Genomic DNA, 23,357 nt, shown 5'->3' with positions numbered 1-23,357 from the left:
GGCGGCCTACGTAACGCGCTATCCCAAGTGGACCTGTCCAACACTGGTCAACCCATGTGCGTCCGTCCCTCGTGTTATACACAGTGCTGCGCCATTAGTGAAATATTTTTTTAAATAACTTTTTTATTTTCATAGTAACTTTGAACATTTTTGGCCAAGACTATGTCTGGTAGCAGCATCAATCGTTCTGGAAGTGTTAAGAGGAAGAAGATTGTCCTAGCAATTAAAGACAAGTTACGTGTTGTTCAACCAGTGAGGCGTCACAGGCAGCCAAGCGCCTTCAACAAGTGAGGCGCCACAGGCAAGCCAAGCTCCTTCAACAAGTGAGGCATTACAGGCAAGCCAAGCGCTTTCAACAAGTGACGCGCCACAGGCAAGCCAAGCGCTTTCAACAAGTGAGGCGCAAGTAAGCGCCTTTAACAAGTGAGGCGTCACAGGCAAGCCAAGCGCCTTCAACAAGTGAGGGCATGCAAGCACTTCAACAAGTGAGGTGCAAGCAAGCGCTTTAACAAGTGAAGTGCAAGCAAGCGCCTTCAACAAGTGAGGCCTCACAGGCAACCCAAATGCCCTCAACCAGTGAGGCTTCAGCAGCTGGCAGTCAAAACTAACTTAGCTTAATGAACTGTACAGTAATTTTAAGTGTTAATTTTAGTGTTGTGTTAGTATAGGTTACGTAAATTGTTAAGAATTTTTAACTTCAAGATGTGTGGCATCAATCAAGAAGATGAACACCAACAAGGTAAGTTGAGGTTTCTAGTTGAATATTTAATAAATGTATGTGACAAGGCAATTCAAATTATGTTGTTTGTAGTATAAAAATAGTTGGAAATGGTCACTTTTGGACTCGTAGGTGAAAAAGTACCATTATCCGAAAAATGTGATAATCCGGCTGGGGGTCCTTCCCATATAGTCCGGATGATCGAGTGGAGACAGTATATATGTGTGTGTATATCACGAAAATAAACACGTGATTAAAAATGTGACAATGTCAGACCACGGAGGAAAAATGAAACAGGAATTTCCTTAAGTACTTTCGTATATTAATACATCTTCAGAAGGAGTCCTTCTCTCCTCCACTCCTTCTGAAGATGTATTAATATACGAAAGTACTTAAGGAAATTCCTGTTTCATTTTTCCTCCGTGGTCTGACATTGTCATATATATATATATATATATATATATATATATATATATATGTATATATATATATATATATATATATATATATATATATATATTATAATATATATATATATATATATATATATATATATATATATATATATATATATATATATATATATATATATATATATATATATATATATAATATATTATTAAATATGACCGAAAAAGTAAGATTAATAATTCTAACACGAATTTTCTCAATCTTTCGTACATTACGCTTCACTGTTGGAGGTAAATCAAAAATCACTTCTCCAAAATTCATTTTTATTTCTAGTCTGACGCGACACGGGCGCGTTTCGTAAAACTTATTACATTTTCAAAGACTTCACAAATACACAACTGATTAGAACTTACGTATCTCTGATTTTATATCTACATTTGAGTGAGGTGGGAGGGGTGATGTGGCATTAACACAAGACAGAACAAGAGGGGATATTAATAGGGTATTAAAAGTATCAACACAAGACAGAACAGAAACAATGGGTATTGAATAGAAGTGTTTGTAGAAAGCCTATTGGTCCATATTTCTTGATGCTTCTATATTGGAGCGGAGTCTTGAGGTGGGTAGAATATAGTTGTGCAATAATTGGCTGTTGATTGCTGGTGTTGACTTCTTGATGTGTAGTGCCTCGCAAACGTCAAGCCGCCTGCTATCGCTGTATCTATCGATGATTTCTGTGTTGTTTACTAGGATTTCTCTGGCGATGGTTTGGTTATGGGAAGAGATTATATGTTCCTTAATGGAGCCCTGTTGCAACAGGGCTCCATTAAGGAACATATAATCTCTGTTGCAACAATCCCTGTTGCAACAGGGCTCCATTAAGGAGCCCTGTTGCAACAGGGCTCCTTAATAAGGTACCACCAATGAGTTAATAATTTTTGGTTTCGCCTTAGGGACGTGATTATAAAACGTACGCTTGGCTTGTACAAACGAGAAATCCAAAAACCTCTTAGGATATTGTAAACTCTTCCCAATTTCATATATATTTCCTAAGAGGTTTTTGGATTTCTCGTTTATACAAGCCAAGCGTACGTTTTATAATCACGTCCCTAAGGCGAAACCAAAAATTATTAACTCATTGGTGGTACCTTATGCGAGTGGACTTGAAAAATTGTCTCTGATTTTTAAGAAACTTAATATAAATTTGGTGTTCACTAATAGTACGATCAAATCCAATTTAATAAAAAACTCCCCTGATACAGCAGGTTGTGTGTATTCGATTCCCTGCAATGATTGTGATTCTGTGTACCTTGGACAAACAGGAAAGTCCTTACAATTGCGGTTGTCACAACATGCTTATAGTATTAGAACTGCCCAAACGTCTAATGCATTGTATCTACATACGAGTTTATGCGATCACAATATTAATTGGAATGGGGCAAAAAGCATTACCAATTGTGGGGATTTCGTGGAACGGAATTTGATTGAGTCTGCTCTAATCAGTCAGTGTCCAAATGTTCTTAATGTTAGTACTGGAATGTACAAACTTGATCCATTTTTAAGTTATAATATTGCACAACAGTTTAAGAAACAACTCTGATAGAGAGGCTTACAATGTCTCATTATATTTGTATATTCATATATTGTGTGTTCATGAGGCTTTTCTTTAATCTTTCATCCTTATTCTCTGACCGCTTAATCCTCTTTGACCATTCTAAGCTAAGCTATACCTGTTTTTGGTTAATTACACCTGACCAACCCTTGGGATGGGTTGGTCAGGTGTCGGCCTATATATCTTCCCCCCTTCTCCCTTCTCCTCAGTCAGTCTGGTGTTGACAAAGGCTTTAACAAAGCCGAAACGTTCACCTCATTTCATATTTCTCTGTGGATTTTCCGCATAAAATGATCAGTGTTTTGTGATCGTCAATTGCATATATATATATATATATATATATATATATATATATATATATATATATATATATATATATATATATGTATATATATATATATATATATATATATATATATATATATATATATATATATATATATATATATATATGTCGTACCTAGTAGCCAGAACTCACTTCTCAGCCTACTATTCAAGGCCCGATTTGCCTAATAAGCCAAGTTTTCCTGAATTAATATATTTACTATAATTTTTTTCTTATGAAATGATAAAGCAACCCTTTTCTCTATGTATGAGGTCAATTTCTTTTTATTGGAGTTAAAATTAACGTAGATATATGACCGAACCTAACCAACCCTACCTAACCTAACCTAACCTATATTTACAGGTAAGGTTAGGTTAGGTAGCCAAAAAAAGCTAGGTTAGGTTAGGTTAGGTAGGTTAGGTAGACGAAAAAACATTAATTCATGAAAACTTGGCTTATTAGGCAAATCGGGCCTTGAATAGTAGGCTGAGAAGTGCGTTCTGGCTACTAGGTACGACATATATATATATATATATATATATATATATATATATATATATATATATATATATATATATATATATATATATATATATATATATATGTCGTACCTAATAGCCAGAACGCACTTCTCAGCCTACTATTCAAGGCCCGATTTGCCTAATAAGCCAAGTTTTCATGAATTAATGTTTTTTCGTCTACCTAACCTAACCTAACCTAGCTTTTTTTGGCTACCTAACCTAACCTAACCTTACCTATAAATATAGGTTAGGTTAGGTTAGGTAGGGTTGGTTAGGTTTGGTCATATATCTACGTTAATTTTAACTCCAATAAAAAAAAAATGACCTCATACATAGAGAAAAGGGTTGCTTTATCATTTCATAAGAAAAAAATTATAGTAAATATATTAATTCAGGAAAACTTGGCTTATTAGGCAAATCGGGCCTTGAATAGTAGGCTGAGAAGTGAGTTCTGGCTACTAGGTACGACATATATATATATATATATATATATATATATATATATATATATATATATATATATATATATATATATATATATATATATATATATATATATATATATATATATATATATATATGTCGTACCTAGTAGCCAGAACGCACTTCTCTGCCTACTATTCAAGACCCGATTTGCCTAATAAGCCAAGTTTTCATGAATTAATTGTTTTTCGACTACCTAACCTAACCTAACCTAACTTTTTCGGCTACCTAACCTAACCTATAAAGATAGGTTAGGTTAGGTTAGGTAGGGTTGGTTAGGTTCGGTCATATATGTACGTTAATTTTATCTCCAATAACAAAAAATTGTCCTCATACGTAATGAAATGGGTAGCTTTATCATTTCATAAGAAAAAATTTAGAGAAAATATATTAATTCAGGAAAACTTGGCTTATTAGGCAAATCGGGCCATGAATAGTAGGCCAAAAAGTGCGTTCTGGCTACTAGGTACGACATATATATATATATATATATATATATATATATATATATATATATATATATATATATATATATATATATATATATATATATATATATATATATATATATATGTATATATATATATATATATATATATATATATATATATATATATATATATATATACATACATATATATTGTCACGGGAGGTGGGCCGGGGCACTGCTAACACTCGGCTGCTAGGGGCCTACGCTAACATATATCTACGTTAATTTTAACTCCAATAAAAAAAAATTGACCTCATACATAGAGAAAAGGGTTGCTTTATCATTTCATAAGAAAAAAATTATAGTAAATATATTAATTCAGGAAAACTTGGCTTATTAGGCAAATCGGGCCTTGAATAGTAGGCTGAGAAGTGAGTTCTGGCTACTAGGTACGACATATATATATATATATATATATATATATATATATATATATATATATATATATATATATATATATATGTATATATATATATATATATATATATATATATATATATATATATATATATATATATATATATATATATATATATATACATACATATATATTGTCACGGGAGGTGGGCCGGGGCACTGCTAACACTCGGCTGCTAGGGGCTCAAAAGGCCGAATACTCAGCCCTTCCGACTCCCGGGATTCACCGGAGTCTCCTTGGTCACACAGGAGAGGACCAACAATGCCCACCTCGGCAGGTCTTTGCTTCCACCACAAAAGGGGGGTGCCACTGATTCACCCTGGAAGCCCTTCAGTCAAACACGGGGAAACTGCTATTAACAGTTCCGGCCTAGACCCATGGGGGAGTGAAGGAAGACTCAGGCTTACCTTATAACAGTAACCTCCCTGAGTCTTGCCTGCCAGATAAAAAGGTTGCAGGAACTCCTTTCCCGCCTGTCTTCTCTATCTTCTTCTTAACAAGGTCGCCAGCTGGGTTATTATATCTGCACCCCAGCAATGCAGTTCAGTGGGTGTATTATATATTGTTTGTAGCCAGAAGATTGCTACTCCCATAGATCTGCTACTAGACTGTCGGCCCAGGGTACTCTCCCAGGAAGGTCTGTGTGGCTTTACCTCTCTCTAGCCACCACGTTACTAGTTGCCACCATTCAGGCACTGATACTGATCGGATGGCTAAGGGTACACTTTTATATAGGTCCGTGCTGTCTTTACCACTCTCCAGGCAATAAGAACTTCTATAGAGAACGTAGTGTTCCCTAGGTGGTACTATGATAACTTTCGCGTATGCTCATAGAGAAATATTATAATGGAGACACACTTAAACACAATGATAAAAGTGTGAATTTACTGATGCAAATTACATGATCACACATACAATCACAAGTAATACATGATTATGAAAATAAGGATAATAAGTCTGGAGATCGTCAGCCTCTTCTTCCACGACCTCCAACACTCCTTCAACTGGGCAGAAAGACAGGAGTCCCACACTCTCTCACAGGAGGGCCTCTTCTTCACTGTCCTGCCATCCATACACACTGTCCCCTCTGACAGTCCTGGACACAAGCTGCCTTGCAGCCTATTCTACTACTAAAGTATTAATGTCCTATTGCCACATACATAAGTAAATATTGTGGTCTAACTAGCCTACTCACACAAGGGGTAATGGGAGGGAAAATGATCTACCTTACATTCCTGGCTCACGACGCCTGTCCCTCGATGGTGTGAGGTTCCCACGCTTCCTGAGCCGATCCTTGACGATCCAGGAACGTTCCACAGGTCCTCAGGTGTCGTGGAGCCTTCGCGTCGTCGCCGTTCCAATCCCTGAGATTCAGCTACCCCAATCCTGGTTCATCGATGGGCATTGAGATAATCACTATTTTCCCACACTCGCCCCTTCCACAAGGCGTTGCTCCTTGTCCTAGGCACGGTGTCGTCCTTCCAAAACCTTCAGTGGATGTGACCCGGTCACAGCTAGGCTTGCCCGCCACACCTTTCCAGGCCCTCAACATCCAGCGTCGCCGCCCAGCGTCGTCGCCGAATATTTTTTAAGTTTGGCACTCTTTTGCTCAATAAACTTGGTTCCTTTTTGCTTCCCAGAAGCGCGGGGTCTCCAATACGTAAGATGGGCTGCGATAGCCAGCTCTAATCCACTAAGAAAGGCTTGTAGAGCCTCACATCCTTGAGAGCTGACCGAGGTGCATCCTCTCGCCTTCACGGTCAGGTCAACTCTGACGTTGGCGCCGCCTGGGGCACTCGGTGACGTCATGGTGGGCCCTGATTGGTCGCCCGCGACCTAAGTCGGCCAATCCGCGATCGGCTAGTGTTCCTTCCAAAAGTCATATCTGCAGTAGGGGATACTCTTTTATTTTATATCAGGGCGCCAATTTCCCCTTACTTACAACTTATAATGTAACTTTCTCCCTTAACTGGCAGCCGGTCTGGTCGCCACATATATCAATAGACTCCCTGAACCTCAGAGAATCAGTTGGGAGAGCTGATATGACTCTTAAAGCAGGCAAACGAAAGAAATAGGAGAGGGCACCGTAACATACCCCTCCCCTTAAAATAAGAGTCATATCGGAAGAGCAGCACTTAAGAGGGCAACCTATACTCTTGCTCCCTCCGTTCCTGAAGTGTCACTCTTCCAGTTGGTGACGTGGCTCGTACCACCTCGCCAGTCACTTGCCTCATTATATCTCCACCTCACATAGGACCGGGTGTGATGGGTGTTCCCTGAACACCTACAAGAAATCCTCCCTCCGTGGCTACGAGTGTACTCCAACGGCTCGTTACCACTGTAAGATTCAGTGCATGCAGCGCCTCCACCGCGTCGTGCACTCCGAGATAGTCTTGCACTTCCACTGCGTCCTACAGGTACTCCATGTTTCCTCTCATGAGCTCCTCTTCGCCAATCTTCTCTCTTCTCGGTTCCTCTTCTCCCATAGGTGCGTTGTCTCCTCACAGAGGCACTTGTCACCTGTACTCCATCCAGCAGCTGCCTCTCTTCCTCACTAGGCTTTTTGCGGTTAGGCTGGCGCCTACCCTGGGTGTACCTATTCCCTGCTTTCTTCGCATTGCCTTTCCTATGCCATTCGCTCCTTCTTTCCCAACGAACATTTTCACTCCTCCATGAGATTCTCTTCCCTGCAGACGTCTTCTTCGGTTCGTGATTGTGCTCATCTACCTCCTTGTGGTTCACCTCACCACGGCGGTTCATCTTGCACCTACCACTATTCATCTGGCTGGCATAGGGTGCACTGCGTCGTGGCTCCTCCACTCTGCCCCTCACTGCCGTTCGCCCATCCACTGAGCTTACTTTATTCACGTTTCTGTGTGGAGGGAGTGCGGTCTGCAGCCTCTTCACCGCCCCAGGCGTTTGTACAGCTGCTCCTCGCCACTCCTCCACACGCATCATCAGGCTTAGTCGGAGGTCCCCGTCGGGGTTTTCCACGATCTCCGACGACCTCTCTGCACTCTCGCCTTCGTTGTCGTCGTCTCTGGCGACGTTTCCCCTGGCGAAGTCGGCTTCCTCACTACCATCTGGAACGACCGATACCTCACCTGGCAGGGTTGTACCGCTGCTTGCAACATAGGCACTTCTGGCCCAATCGGGTTCTATCCTGCCTCCTCCGAGGTCATTACCCAGCACCAACTGTACATGCTCTAGGGGTAATTTAGGGGCTACAGCTACTATAGCTTTCTCGACTCCGCAGTCGGCAATCAGCTGTACCTCGTGAAGTGGCAACCTGTATTCCTCCCCCACACTGCGTATCCTCACCACTCCCACAGGTGAATCATTAAATTCCTTGGGGAGAATACTCCTGGTTACCATACTTATGTCAGCACCCGTATCTCGAAGAACGGCAACCTCCACTGGGTCTGACTTTCCAAACTTCACGTTGGCCCTGAAAACGAAGGGATGTTCACCCAACTTTATTTCCCAACCATTCATGTTGGGTCCACTATAATATGGGGTGTGCACAAACACTCTCTCCTCTTCCAACATTAGTCCTATATTCCTTTGGTGCTCCTCACACTCGCGGGCATAATGTCCTCTCACACCACAGTTGTAGCATCGGCCACCTCCCCTGGGTGACCACTCGCTAGTCCCCCTGGCAGTACCACTTGCAGACGTTCCATGGGTCCTCCTTGGACTCCCTGTCGTCGTGTCCGGGACTGCAGCACTTGCTCCCGAGCTAGGTCCACTGCTCACAGCTTGGGGCTTCCTCCCCGCGTCTCTTGAGATCTTGAACTGGGTTACTTCATTGGGTACACTACTCTTGGGAGAGTCCCCACCCGTACTCGCCCCTCCTGAACCCCTAAAGTTCCCTCCCGACCTGGGGTAAGGCGAGTGTCTGGGCGGCCCCTCCCTCCTGAGATGTAGTGCCTCCTCCAGCATGTCGGCTCGGTCCGCTGCAGTCTTCAGGTCCTTAATACCTGCTTCTCTCACCCTTACTCGCAACTCAGGATGAAGCACTGACATAAACCTCTCCATCACTATCAGTCGTTTGATATCATCCACCGACTCCGCTTCCTCCGCCTTCAACCATCGTAGGAATTTCCGTTCCATATCCCTGGCGGTCTCGGCGTAAGTCTTCCCCGACGCTCTTGTATACTCTCTGAACCGCTTCTGGTACATCTCCGGAGTCAGCCGGAATGAGTGGAGCACCGCATTCTTAATCGCGTCGTAACTAGTACACTCCTCTAGGTCCAGCATGTTGTAGGCTTCCCGGGCCTCACCAGTCAACCTGCCCTAGACCTGACCTGCCCTAGACCAGAGCAACTCAATCATCTTCCGGCCACTCCTTCAGAGTTGCTATCCGTTCAAAGTGTTCGAAGAACGCCTCAGCTTCTTGTGGTACGAACGTAGGCAAGTCACGTTCCCTTACCTTGAGGTCATCCCGCCGTGCAGGTAGTGAGGGCAGACCACGTTCAACGCGACGTAGTTTGACTTCTTTCTATGCCTTTATCTCCTCCAGTTGCAGTTGTCTCTCTCTTTCTCGCTGCAGCCGAGCTTCTCGCTCCTCTCGCTGCAGCTCAGCTGCACGTTCCTCTCGCTGCAGCTCAGCTGCACGTTCCTCTCCCTGCAGCTGCAGCCGTGCTTCTCTCTCCTCTTGTCGCAGCTGGGCTTCCAGTTGCATCTTCATTATTTCCAGTTGCAGGCTCCTCTTACTACAGCTGGACCTTCCACTGCTCCCATGTTCACTGTGAATTCTCTCCACACTGGTAGGCGCTTGGGGTGGCTCTAGTTGGGACGGTTCACCTTGCGACGGCTCTCCTCGGGACGGTTCCTCTTGAGATGGCTCCTCTCCCGTCGCCTCCTCTCGGGCTGTGAGCTGTGCTATGATCTCTATCCTTCGCTCCGCTCCCTTAGTCGTCCTCAACCTGATCCCAAAGTGGTTTGCCACTTGTTGGAGCTGGGCCTTGGTACACTCCTCCAAAATTCTCTCGTCCCTTGTGTCAATAAATTTCTTTACTTTGTCCTCCTCCATTTCTATATCATTGAGCATACACGACAGCACAGACAAGCTAGTAGGCACTAATTTCACCGTTTCAGTCCCTTACCTGGTTGAGTAACAGTACTACTGAATTCACTGGCCACACTGTATTAGTACCCTGGCAACACTTGTCTTGAAATTTGGGCCACGCTGTAGCTTGATCCACGCTTCCTGACGAAGTTCCCAGTTCTTGGCTACCGGGGTTCGAATCCTGGCAAGGTCGCCAGTTCTCTGTCATGTGGAGGTGGGCCGGGGCTCTGCTAGCACTCGGCTGCTAGGGGCTCAAAAGGCCGAATACTCAGCCCCTCCGACCTCCGGGATTCACCGGAGTCTCCTTGGTCACACAGGAGAGGACCAACAATGCCCACCTCCGCAGGTCTTTGCTTCCACCACAAAAGGGGGGTGCCACTGATTCACCCTGGAAGCCCTTCAGTCAAACACGGGGAAACTGCTGTTAACAGTTCCGGCCTAGACCCATGGGGGAGTGAAGGAAGACTCAGGCTCACCTTATAACAATAACCTCCCTGAGTCTTGCCTGCCAGACAAAAAGGTTGCAGGAACTCTTTTCCCGCCTGTCTTCTCTATCTTCTTATTAACAAGATGGCCAGCTGGGTTATTATATCTGCACCCCAGCAATGTAGTTCAGTGGGTGTATTATATATTGTTTGTAGCCAGAAGATTGCTACTCCCATAGATCTGCTACTAGACTGTCGGCCCAGGGTACTCTCCCAGGAAGGTCTGTGTGGCTTCACCTCTCTCTAGCCACTACGTTACTAGTTGCCACCATTCAGGCACTAATACTGATCGGATGGCTAAGGGTACACTTTTATATAAGTCCGTGCTGTCTTTACCACTCTCCAGGCAATAAGAATTTCTATAGGGAACGTAGTGTTCCCTAGGTGGTACTATGATAACCTTCGTGTATGCTCATAGAGAAATATTATAATGGAGGCATACTTAAACACAATGATAAAGGTGTGAATTTACTGATGCAAATTACATGATCACACATACAATCACAAGTAATACATGAATTTGAAAATAAGGATAATAAGTCTGGAGATCGTCAGCCTCTTCTTCCACGACCTCCAACCTCCTTCAACTGGGCAGAAAGACAGGAGTCCCACACTCTCTTACAGGAGGGCCTCTTCACCACGTCGGCGCCTCTTCTTCACTGTTCTGCCATCCATACACACTGTCCCCTCTGACAGTCCTGGATACGTGTCCAGCGTAGGATGACTAAGTTAATTCCCCAAATTAGAAATCTTTCATATGAAGAAAGATTAACAAAGCTTAAGTTGCATTCACTGGAAAGGCGAAGAGTTAGGGGTGACATGATAGAGGTTTACAAGTGGATGAATGGACATAACCGGGGGGATATTAATAGGGTATTAAAAGTATCAACACAGGACAGAACACGAAACAATGGATATAAATTGGATAAGTTTAGATTTAGGAAAGACTTGGGTAAATACTGGTTCAGTAACAGGGTTGTTGATTTGTGGAACCAATTGCCGCGTAACATTGTGGAGGTGGGGTCCCTCGATTGTTTCAAGCACGGGTTGGACAAGTATATGAGTGGGATTGGGTGGTTATAGAATAGGAGCTGCCTCGTATGGGCCAATAGGCCTTCTGCAGTTACCTTTGTTCTTATGTTCTTATGATACAAGCTGCCTTGCAGCCTATTCTACTACTAAAGTATTAATGTCCTATTGCCACATACATAAGTAAATATTGTGGTCTAACTAGCCTACTCACACAAGGGGTAATGGGAGGGAAAATGATCTACCTTACATTCCTGGCTCACGACGCCTGTCCCTCGATGGTGTGAGGTTCCCACGCTTCCTGAGTCGATCCTTGACGATCCAGGAACGTTCCACAGGTCCTCAGGTGTCGTGGAGCCTTCGCGTCGTCGCCGTTCCAATCCCTGAGATTCAGCTACCCCAATCCTGGTTCATCGATGGGCGCTGAGCTAATCACTATTTTCCCACACTCGCCCCTTCCACAAGGCGTTGCTCCTTGTCCTAGGCACGGTGTCGTCCTTCCAAAACCCTCAGTGGATGTGACCCGGTCACAGCTAGGCTTGCTCGCAACACCTTTCCAGGCCTTCAACGTCCAGCGTCGCCGCCCAGCGTCGTCGCCGAATATTTTTTAAGTTTGGCACTCTTTTGCTCAATAAACTTGGTTCCTTTTTGCTTCCCAGAAGCGCGGGGTCTCCAATACGTAAGATGGGCTGCGATAGCCAGCTCTAATCCACTAAGAAAGGCTTGTAGAGCCTCAAATCCTTGAGAGCTGACCGAGGTGCGTCCTCTCGCCTTCACGGTCAGGTCAACTCTAACGTTGGCGCCACCCGGGGCACTCGGTGACGTCACGGCGGGCTCTGTCTTCCACAACCTCCAACTTATAATGTAACTTTCTCCCTTAACTGACAGCCGGTCTGGTCGCCACATATATCAATAGACTCCCTGAACCTCAGAGAATCAGTAGGGAGAGCTGATATGACTCTTAAAGCAGGCAAACGACAGAAATAGGAGAGGGCACCGTAACAACATGCTATGGTAACAATAATGACGACGATATTGCAGAGACGATGATGTTAAGATGAAAGGCGAAAGGAGTACCGGTAATCCTCACTAGCTTCTCAAAGTTCACTGATGGGTGATGGAGCAGTGGCGAGGTGAGTGGCGGCGGTGATGTTGGTGGCGGAGCTGGTGACGTCATCATTCAAATGCTGCTTAACACAAATTGTTCTTTAAAAACTGCACAACACATCCGATGATCAGTTGAAACTGGAGACGACGATTGCACTAGCTGGTACAGTACAAGCAAACACGCACACAAAGCTTGTTGCTCGTGGCTTGTGGGTGGCGGTGGGTGGCTCAGGAGGTCCCAAAATGGCGTGGAAAATTCAAAAAGGTTGGCGCTGGAATTGTCCTCTCCCATCACTGATGAAATAACGTTCTTGCTGCTAAATATCGTGCCTTACTTCTGAGAACGTTGACCTAGAGCAGTGGTTGATGGCAGGACCTCGAAATTGTACAATATTTGAGAATATTGACGATGCGTGGGTGTAGCGGCTGGCGGTGGCGGCTGTACTCACCTGGTCACATAGTTGTACTCACCTAGTTGTGTTTGTGGGGGTTGAGCTCTGGTTCTTTGGTCCCGCCTCTCAACCGTCAATCAACAGGTGTACAGATTCCTGAGCCTACTTGGCTCTATCATATCTACATTTGAAACTGTGTAATGAGTCAGCCTCCACCACATCCCTTCCTAATGCATTCCAATTGTCAACCACTCTGACACTAAAAAAGTTCTTTCTAATATCTCTGTGGCTCATTTGGGCGCTCAGTTTCCACTTGTGTCCCCTTGTGCGTGTGCCCCTTGTGTTAAATAGCCTGTCTTTATCTACCCTATCAATTCCCTTTAGAATCTTGAATGTGGTGATCATGTCCCCCCTAACTCTTCTGTCTTCCAGCGAAGTGAGGTTTAATTCCCCGTAGTCTCTCCTCGTAGCTCATACCTCTCAGCTCGGGTACTAGTCTGGTGGCAAACCTTTGAACCTTTTCCAGTTTAGTCTTATCCTTGACTAGATATGGACTCCATGCTGGGGCTGCATACTCCAGGATTGGCATGACATATGTGGTATACAAAGTTCTGAATGATTCTTTACACAAGTTTCTGAATGCCGTTCGTATATTGGCCAGCCTGGCATATGCCGCTGATGTTATCCTCTTGATATGGGCTGCAAGAGACAGGTCTGGCGTGATATCAACTCCCAAGTCTTTTTCTTTCTCTGACTCCTGAAGAATTTCCTCTCCCAGATGATACCTTGTATCTGGCCTCCTGCTCCCTACACCTATCTTCATTACATTACATTACATTTGGTTGGGTTAAACTCTAACAACCATTTGTTCGACCATTCCTTCAGCTTGTCTAGGTCTTCTTGAAGCCTCAAACAGTCCTCTTCTGTCTTAATCCTTCTCATAACTTTGGCATCGTCCGCAAACATTGAGAGAAATGAATCTATACCCTCCGGGAGATCATTTACATATAGCAGAAACAAGATAGGACCGAGTATAGAGCCCTGTGGGACTCCACTGGTGACTTCACACCAATCGGAGGTCTCACCCCTCACCGTAACTCTCTGCTTCCTATTGCTTAGGTACTCCCTTACCCACTGGAGCACCTTACCAGCTACACCTGCCTGTCTCTCCAGCTTATGTACCAGCCTCTTATGCGTACTGTGTCAAAGGCTTTCCGACAATCCAAGAAAATGCAGTCCGCCCAGAACTCTCTTTCTTCCTTAATCTTTGTCACCTGGTCGTAGAATTCTATTAAGCCAGTCAGGCAAGATTTACCCTCCCTGAACCCATGTTGTCGATTTGTCACGAAGTCCCTTCTCTCCAGATGTGTTACCAGGTTTTTTCTCACGATCTTCTCCATCGCCTTGCATGGTATACAAGTCAAGGACACTGGCCTGTAGTGCAGTGCCTCTTGCCTGTCGCCCTTTTTGTATATTGGGACCACATTCGCCGTCTGTCATATTTCTGGTAGGTCTCCCATCTCCAGTGACCTACTATACACTATGGAGAGTGGCAAGCAAAGTGCCTCTGCACACTCTTTCAGTACCCATGGCGAGATCCCGTCTGGACCAACAGCCTTTCTATCATCCAGATCCTGCAGGTGTCTCTTGACCTCCTCTCTCGTAATTTCGAACCCTTCCAAGGCCGCCTGATTTACTTCCCTTTCTCCTAGCACAGTGACCTCACCTTGTTCTGTTGTGAAGACCTCCTGGAACCTCTTGTTGAGTTCTTTCACACCTCTTTGTCATTCTCTGTATACCTGTTCTCGCCTGTTCTAAGTTTCACTACCTGTTCTTTCACTATTGTTTTCCTTCTGACGTGACTGTGGAGTAGCTTTGGTTCGGTCTTGGCTTTGTTTGCTATATCATTTTCATAACTTTTCTCTGTTTCTCTTCTCACCCTGACATACTCACTCCTGGTTCTCTGGTATCTCTCTCTGAATTCTGGTGTTCTGTTATTTCGGAAGTTCCTCCACGCGCTTTTGTTCAGTTTCGTCACTTCCATACATGCCCTATTATACCATGGATTCTTCTGTTGCTTCTCGGATTTTTCCTTTAGGGCCAGGGTGTATCTGCTTACTGCCTCCTAACACTTTTTGGTTACATAGTCCATCATATCTTGTACGGACTTAGCTCTGAGGTCTGTGTCCCAAGGTATTTCCCTTAGGAAGTTTCTCATCTCCTCATAATTTCCCTTTCGGTATGCCAGCCTTTTGTTTCCTAGTTCATTTTTGGGGGAGATAATTCCTGGCTCTACCAGGTACTCAAAGTTCAATACACTGTGATCACTCATTCCCAAGGGTGCTTCCATCTTGACTTCCCTTATGTCCCACTTATTTAGGGTAAATATCAAATCAAGCATTGCTGGTTCATCTTCTCCTTTCATTCTTGTTGGTTCTTTGATGTGCTGGCTTAGAAAGTTTCTTGTTGCCACGTCTAGCAGCTTAGCTCTCCATGTTTCTGGTTCTCCATGCTCTCTGTTCTCTGTCCATGGTTCTCTGTTCTCCCAATCTATCTTCCCATGGTTGAACTCTCCCTTGATTAGTAGTCCAGATCCATTCCTGCTAGCAACAGAAGCTGCTCTCTCTATTATGTTAATGGTGGCCATGTTGTTTCTATCATATTCCTGTCTGGGTCTTCTGTCATTTGGTGGTGGATTATATATGACTACGACTATAATGTTTTACCCTCCAGTTGTTATTGTACCTGTTATGTAGTCACTGAAACCTTCACATCCCTGAACAACCATCTCCTCAAAATCCCAGCCTTTTCTTACCAGCGTGGCTACACCACCACCACCTCTTCCTTCTCTCTCTCTTTCCTCATAACATAATAGTCCTGTGGGAACACTGCATTTGTTATGGTTTTCGGACCAACAGCCGAAACCGACCAACAGCTGTGGATGGCGTGGGGAGGTTACTTGATTTTGGGGCTGAGAAAAAAAAATCAAACCCACTGCTGCTACCAGTATTGGTTACCGTGTTGTCCGTGCTTGTCTGGTTGAGAAGAGATACACACTGGTTCACTTCAAGTAGTTTATTGAGTAAGGTACTTAAGATAGATGTAGAGCACCGAGGTCCTGGGGTCCCACCTAGCTATAGGTCTGTGAGAAACGTACTGCTTACTTGATAACGGTCACTTCCGCTCTATGGGAATGACGTCAGAGGCCTACAGGTCCTGGATTGGCTATACACCAACTGCCTTACAATTTAAGGGCAAACATGTCCACGTGCGATAATGGGGCTAACTCTGTCAACAGGTGTTAAAGGGACTGACACTGTCCACATGTGATAATGGTGCTGACACTGTCCACAGATGATAATGAGGAATGACACTGTCCACTGGTAATAATGCCGATGCTGTTCACTGGTAGTGATGCTGACCCTGCCCGTTGGTAATGGTGCTGACGCTGTTGCTGACGCTGTCCATTATCAGGGGTTGGGGGTTTTATAAACAGGATACCGAACTTAACTGATACTTTACTTACTGACAGAGACCCTAACTACTATGGGATAAAATAAGACCGACCACGGCAGCCGTACTGCTACTGTTGTCAATCAATCAGCTATGGACACTGGAGTGCATATAATAAGTTGGGAGATCACCTTGCAATCACTGTATACTTGGAGAGGGGTTAAATGTCACCTTTATTTGGGGTTATTACTGATCTCTGTCAACCAATATGCAACTGTTTCTCTCTCTCTGAAACCTCACCCAGGACAAGAGCAAAAATCAGTTGTCAACAGAAAAATATTTATTACAAGAAAACACATAAATAGAAATATATACATAATATTACGGTAAAGTACTTTATCTATCAACTAATTAAGTGAGTTTACTGCAGATTTTTAGGACATGACGACACTGGCCCTCTGACACTCCAACATGACGCTACTCTTGGTCGTCCAACAAAATCCTTTAGGATTGTCTCTCAAAGCTTCTTTCAGTCCTGACTTGAACCCACAAAGTCGCCTGACAGGCTTTACACAGAAACACCTGCTTACTTGCCTCCACTCGAAGGAGTATCTCACATTTGAGTCCACATAAGACACATTAGAGTCTACACACACTAGGCTTCAGGTCGCTTCTAATATCTTCAATATCACTGAGAAATGAAGTACGACGTCCCTGCAGCTTCCTCACACCTAATAGCAAGTAACCTTCACTCAACCACTAAACAGGGAACTATATTCTTTTCTCTTCCCAGGAGGTCAACGACGTACATTCATTCTTGACGACTGTAGCAACTCAAGTGACACGTCAGACCTCCGTCTGTTTCACATCACGTCATAAAATGTCAACTTCTCATTTCGACTATCTTCTATAAGATGCTTGTCCTCTGCTTGCATTTTTCTCAGTCATAATTCACTGAAGATTACTCAATTAACTTTCTTCCCCTGACTCCATAATCTCTGCTCAGGTGGGCAGAATAACTCTCACCAAGTTGACTCGCTTTACTAAGCTACCTGGCGTTCATAACACCATATATGATACTGGTGCTGACACTGTCCACAGATGATATTGGTGCTGACACTGTATACAGGTGAAATTGGTGTTGACACTGTACACAGATGATACTGGTGCTGACGCTGTACACAGATGAGAATGGGACTGACACTGTCCACAGGTGATAATGGTGCTGACACTGACCACAGGTGATAATGGTGGTGACACTGACCACAGGTGAAATTGGGGCTGACACTGTCCACAGGTGATAATGGTGCTGATACTGTTCACAGGTGATAATAGGGCTGACACTGACCACAGGTGATAATGGGGCTGACACTGGCCACAGGTTATAATGGGGCTGACACTGACCACAGGTGATAATGGGGCTGACACTGGCCACAGGTTATAATGGGGCTGACACTGACCACAGGTGATAATGGGACTGACACTGTCCACAGATGACACTGGCCACAGGTTATAATGGGGCTGACACTGACCACAGGTGATAATGGGGCTGACACTGTCTACAGGTGATAATGGGGCTGACACTGACCACAGGTGATAATGGGGCTGACACTGTCCACAAGTGATAATGGGGCTGACACTGTCCACAAGTGATAATGGGGCTGGCACTGGCCACAGGTGATAATGGGGCTGACACTGACCACAGGTGATAATGGGGCTGACACTGACCACAGGTGATAATGGGGCTGACACTGTCCACAAGTGATAATGGGGCTGACACTGAACACAGGTGATAATGGTGTTGGCACTGTCCACAGGTGATAATGGGGCTGACACTGACCACAGGTGATAATGGGGCTGATACTGTTCACAAGTAATAATGGGGCTGACACTGACCACAGGTGATAATGGGGATGACACTGGCCACAGGTGATAACGGTGCTAACACTGACCACAGGTGATAATGGGGCTGACACTGACCACAGGTGATAATGGGGCTGACACTGACCACAGGTGATAATGGGGCTGACACTGACCACAGGTGATAATGGGGCTGACACTGACCACAGGTGATAATGGTGCTGACACTGACCACAGGTGATAATAGTGCTGACACTGACCACAGGTGATAATGGTGCTGACACTGACTGCTGACACTGATCACAGGTGATAATGGGGCTGACACTGTCCACAGGCGATAATGGTGCTGACTGACACTGATCACAGGTGATAATGGTGATTACACTGACCACAGGTGATAGAAGTGCTGACACTGACCACAGGTGATAATGGTGCTGATTGACACTAATCACAGGTGATAATGGTGATTACACTGACCACAGGTGATAATGGTTCTGACACTGACCACAGGTGATAGAAGTGCTGACACTGACCACAGGTGATAATGGGGCTGACACTGGCCACAGGTGATAACGGTGCTGACACTGACCACATTTGATAATCGGGCTGACACTGGCCACAGGTGATAATGGGGCTGACACTGACCATAGGTGATAATGGGGCTGACACTGACCACAGGTGATAATGGGGCTGACACTGACCATAGGTGATAATGGGGCTGACACTGACCATAGGTGATAATGGGGCTGACACTGACAACAGGTGATAATGGGGCTGACACTGACCCCAGGTGATAATGGGGCTGACACTGACCCCAGGTGATAATGGGGCTGACACTGACCACAGGAGATAAGGGGGCTGACACTGTCCACAGGTGATAATGGGGCTGACACTGACCACAGGTGATAATGGGGCTAATACTGTCCACAGGTGATAATGGGGCTGACACTGACCACAGGTGATAATGGGGCTAATACTGTCCACAGGTGATAATAGGGCTGACATTGACCACGGGTGATAATAGGGCTGACACTGTCCACAGATGATAATGGGGCTGACACTGACCACAGGTTATAATGGGGCTGACACTGTCCACAGGTGATAATGGGGCTGACACTGACCACAGGTGATAATGGGGCTGACACTGACCACAGGTGATAATGGGGCTGACCCTGTCCACAGGTTGAGGACCTCCGCAGGATGAGGGAGCCCGTCAAGAGGCTGGTGGAGGCTGGCCGGGTGTTGGCCGTCCAGGAAGACCAAGATGGCCGACGCTCCGCCAGGATAACTCTACAAAACGGACAGCTGTACCTCCACCCACTCCTGCGTCAGCCCACGCCCGCCCACGCCCACACCCTCCAGGTTACTTTATTACTCACACTAGTCGTGCTGACATTACTGACACTGAGTTGTGATAACTAATATATAACATTTACTATACAGGTTCCCGCGTGATTTATTATATTTCCTGCAGGAGAGTGAGGTTGTGGCCGTGCTGGACCCCTCCTGCACCCTGGCGTTCCTTGACCTCGGGTGGGCGGGGTCAACAAGAGGGCGGGTCACCATCCGGCTGACCCCTGACACTCCGCTGGCCAGACAGTTTGTGTTGTTGTGTACGGGCCAGCGGGGCCCCAGCTACCTCAACACTAAACTGTTGTGGGTGAGGGCCAAGGGTCGCTCGGGAGAGTGTGTGGATGGTGGTGACTACGAGAGTAATGATGGTGAGGGAGGAGCCCCGTTGCTGCCTAACCTAGAAGGGCGGTACCCAGCGTCAGGCCGGGCAGGAGCTGTGTGGTGCAGGTGGCTAGATAGTGTCTGGAGTGCCCAGTTCGCCATCACCACCAGGGACCGTCGGGGTGGTCGCCAGTGGTCACATGTCTTCGGTGAGGTGGAGAGTGGTCTAGGTGTGGTGAGGGCAGCAGTCAACCACAGTGACATCACGGAGGTGACTGTGGTGGACTGTGGTGTTGTGCTTCCACTCTAGTTCACTGTACCACTGTCATCACCATCACAGCTGTGGTGTTGTGCTATGTTACGAACCTAGGAATTACTTGGTTCTCACAGATAGTGAAGGTAGAATATATTCATCCCATCAAAGTTTGTCAAGTATGATTTATGAGAGTGAAATTTACATATTCAAATTCAAATTCAGATGTTTATTCAGGTAAAGTACATACATACAAGGGGTGATACAAATATTGATGAATTTATAGATAGAGCTAGTACATACAATGCCTAAAGCCACTATTACGCAAAGCGTTTCGGGCAGGAAAAACACTAAATACTAAAATTTATTACTCATTGAGATTAAATTATAAAATGTGTTGAGAAAATATAAAAATAAAAAAGGGGGGGTCATGGCAGAAAAACAGCAAAAATACAATTTGGTCGACAAACAGAATTGTTTAAAATAACAGACATGGGATGACATTATAGGGGTAAGGTAGGTTACAGGGAGTTAATTAGGTAGTGCTTAGTTTGTATCTTAAACTGGTTGAGAGAGGTACAGTCTTTAACATGACTGGGAAGGTCATTCCACATTCTGGGTCCCTTGATATGTAGAGCATTTCTAGTTTGATTAAGTCGTACTCTTAGAATATCAAAAAGGTATTTGTTTCTTGTGTGGTGCTCATGGGCTCTGTTACAACCTTCAATGAAGCTTTTAAGGTCAGGATTGGCATTACAGTTCATCGTTTTATATATATATATATATATATATATATATATATATATATATATATATATATATATATATATATATATATATATATATATATATATATATATATATATATATATATATATATATATATACCTAGTAGCCAGAACGCACTTCTCAGCCTACTATGCAAGGCCCAATTTGCCTAATAAGCCAAGTTTTCATGAATTAATGTTTTTTCGACTACCTAACCTACCTAACCTAACCTAACTTTTTCTGCTACCTAACCTAACCTAACCTATAAAGATAGGTTAGGTTAGGTTAGGTAGGGTTGGTTAGGTTCGGTCATATATCTACGTTAATTTTAACGCCAATAAAAAAAAATTGACCTCATACATAATGAAATGGGTAGCTTTAACATTTCATAAGAAAAAAATTAGAGAAAATATATTATTTCAGGAAAACTTGGCTAATTAGGCAAATCGGGCCTTGCATAGTATGCCAAAAAGTGCGTTCTGGCTACTAGGTACGATATATATATATATATATATATATATATATATATATATATATATATATATATATATATATATATATATATATATATATATATATATATATATATATATATATATATATATATTAGTATATTTTGGTAGCAGTCTTTCCTGTAGACATATATTATTAAATATGACCGAAAAAGTAAGATTAATAATTCTAACACGAATTTTCTCAATCTTTCGTACATTTCTTTTCACTGTTGGAGGTAAATCAAAAATCAATTCTCCAAAATTCATTTTTATTTCTAGTCTGACGCGACACGAGCGCGTTTCGTAAAACTTATTACATTTTCAAAGACTTTAGTTTACAAATACACAACTGAATAGAACTTACGCATCTCCGATTTTATATCTACATTTGAGTGAGGTGGATGGGGTGAGGTGGCATTAATAGGGTATTAATTTCATCAACACAAGACAGAACAAGAGGTGGCATTAATAGGGTATTAATTTCATCAACACAAGACAGAACACGAAACAATGGGTATTGAATAGAAGTGTTTGTAGAAAGCCTATTGGTCCATATTTCTTGATGCTTCTATATTGGAGCGGAGTCTTGAGGTGGGTAGAATATAGTTGTGCATTAATTGGCTGTTGATTGCTGGTGTTGACTTCTTGATGTGTACACATCAAGAAGTCCAGAAGTGAAGTGACTCGAAGCCATACCCCAGAAGTGACTCGAACCCATACTCCCAGAAGCATTGCAACTGGTAACTACAGGACGCCTTAATCCGCTTGACCATCACGACCGGAAGTGATAGCCGAAGCTATTTGAACCACTTCCCCGCCGGCACTTGGATGGTAATCTTGGGCATAGCATTTTATCAAATCACCTCATTCTTTGGGGCACACGTGAGGAACACAAATGCGAACAAGCCTGAATGGTCCCCAGGACTATATGCGACTGAAAACTCACACCCCAGAAATGACTCGAACCCATACTCCCAGGAGCTACGCAACTGGTAACTACAGGATGCCTTAATCCGCTTGACCATCACGACCGGACATAAGGAAGTGATAGCCGAAGCTATTTGAACCACTTCCCCGCCGGCACTCGGATGGTAATCTTGGGCATAGCATTTAATCAAATCACCTCATTCTTTGGGGCACATGTGAGAAACACAAATACGAACAAGCCTGAATGGTCCCCAGGACTATATGCGACTGAAAACTCACACCCCAGAAGTGACTCGAACCCATACTCCCAGGAGCAACGCAACTGGGAGTATGGGAGTGGAAGAAGGGTAGACAGTTGGTGTGGGACTACACTTGCGTTTCAACTTTAGCCAATACCTATGTTGACTTCAGTGCTACACAAGCAGGAGGAGCTGCCAAACACCGGGAAGCAGCCAAGTCACGTATATACAGAGACCTTGAGCACCACTACAATTTTGTCCCCATTGCCTCAGAGACACTTGGTGCCTGGGGTAAAAGTGCTGCTAGCTTTTTGAAGGAGTTGGGGTCTAAGCTAATCGAAACAACTAGAGATCCTAGAGCTGCTAGTTTTCTTTTTTAGCGCCTTAGTGTGGCAATCCAGAGAGGAAATGCTCACTGCATCCATGGTTCCTGCCCTCAATCTGAGGAGCTGGAGGAGCTGTTCAACTTGTGACAAGCAGCCTTGTACCCTGCATGTAATCAATATTGTAACTTTTTTGTGTAATGACATTTTCAAATAAAGTTAGATAAACATACACACATACCAAAAGATTAGGGGTGGTAGGAGAAGAAAATATCAAAGTGTTCAGTGAGGATCCACAAGGTCT

General features: G+C 44.2%; 1 protein-coding gene across 1 annotated transcript in view; it reads left to right on the top strand.

The window, feature by feature from the left end:
* Positions 1-21,099, top strand: part of LOC123765810 (uncharacterized) — a 50,470-nt gene extending 29,371 nt beyond the window's left edge. The window contains exons 4-5 of the mRNA XM_045754573.2: positions 19,558-19,737; positions 19,850-21,099. Of these exons, the coding sequence (XP_045610529.2) occupies positions 19,558-19,737; positions 19,850-20,359 (690 nt within the window). The 3' untranslated portion in view covers positions 20,360-21,099. The remainder of the gene's footprint in view (positions 1-19,557; positions 19,738-19,849) is intronic.
* The last annotated feature ends 2,258 nt before the right edge of the window (positions 21,100-23,357 follow it).

This window comes from Procambarus clarkii, chromosome 37 (genome assembly GCF_040958095.1).
Source record: "Procambarus clarkii isolate CNS0578487 chromosome 37, FALCON_Pclarkii_2.0, whole genome shotgun sequence".
Taxonomy (NCBI): Eukaryota; Metazoa; Arthropoda; class Malacostraca; order Decapoda; family Cambaridae; genus Procambarus; species Procambarus clarkii.
The sequence above is the reverse complement of the archived record's forward strand: the minus strand, read 5'-3'. Positions and strand labels throughout refer to the sequence as shown.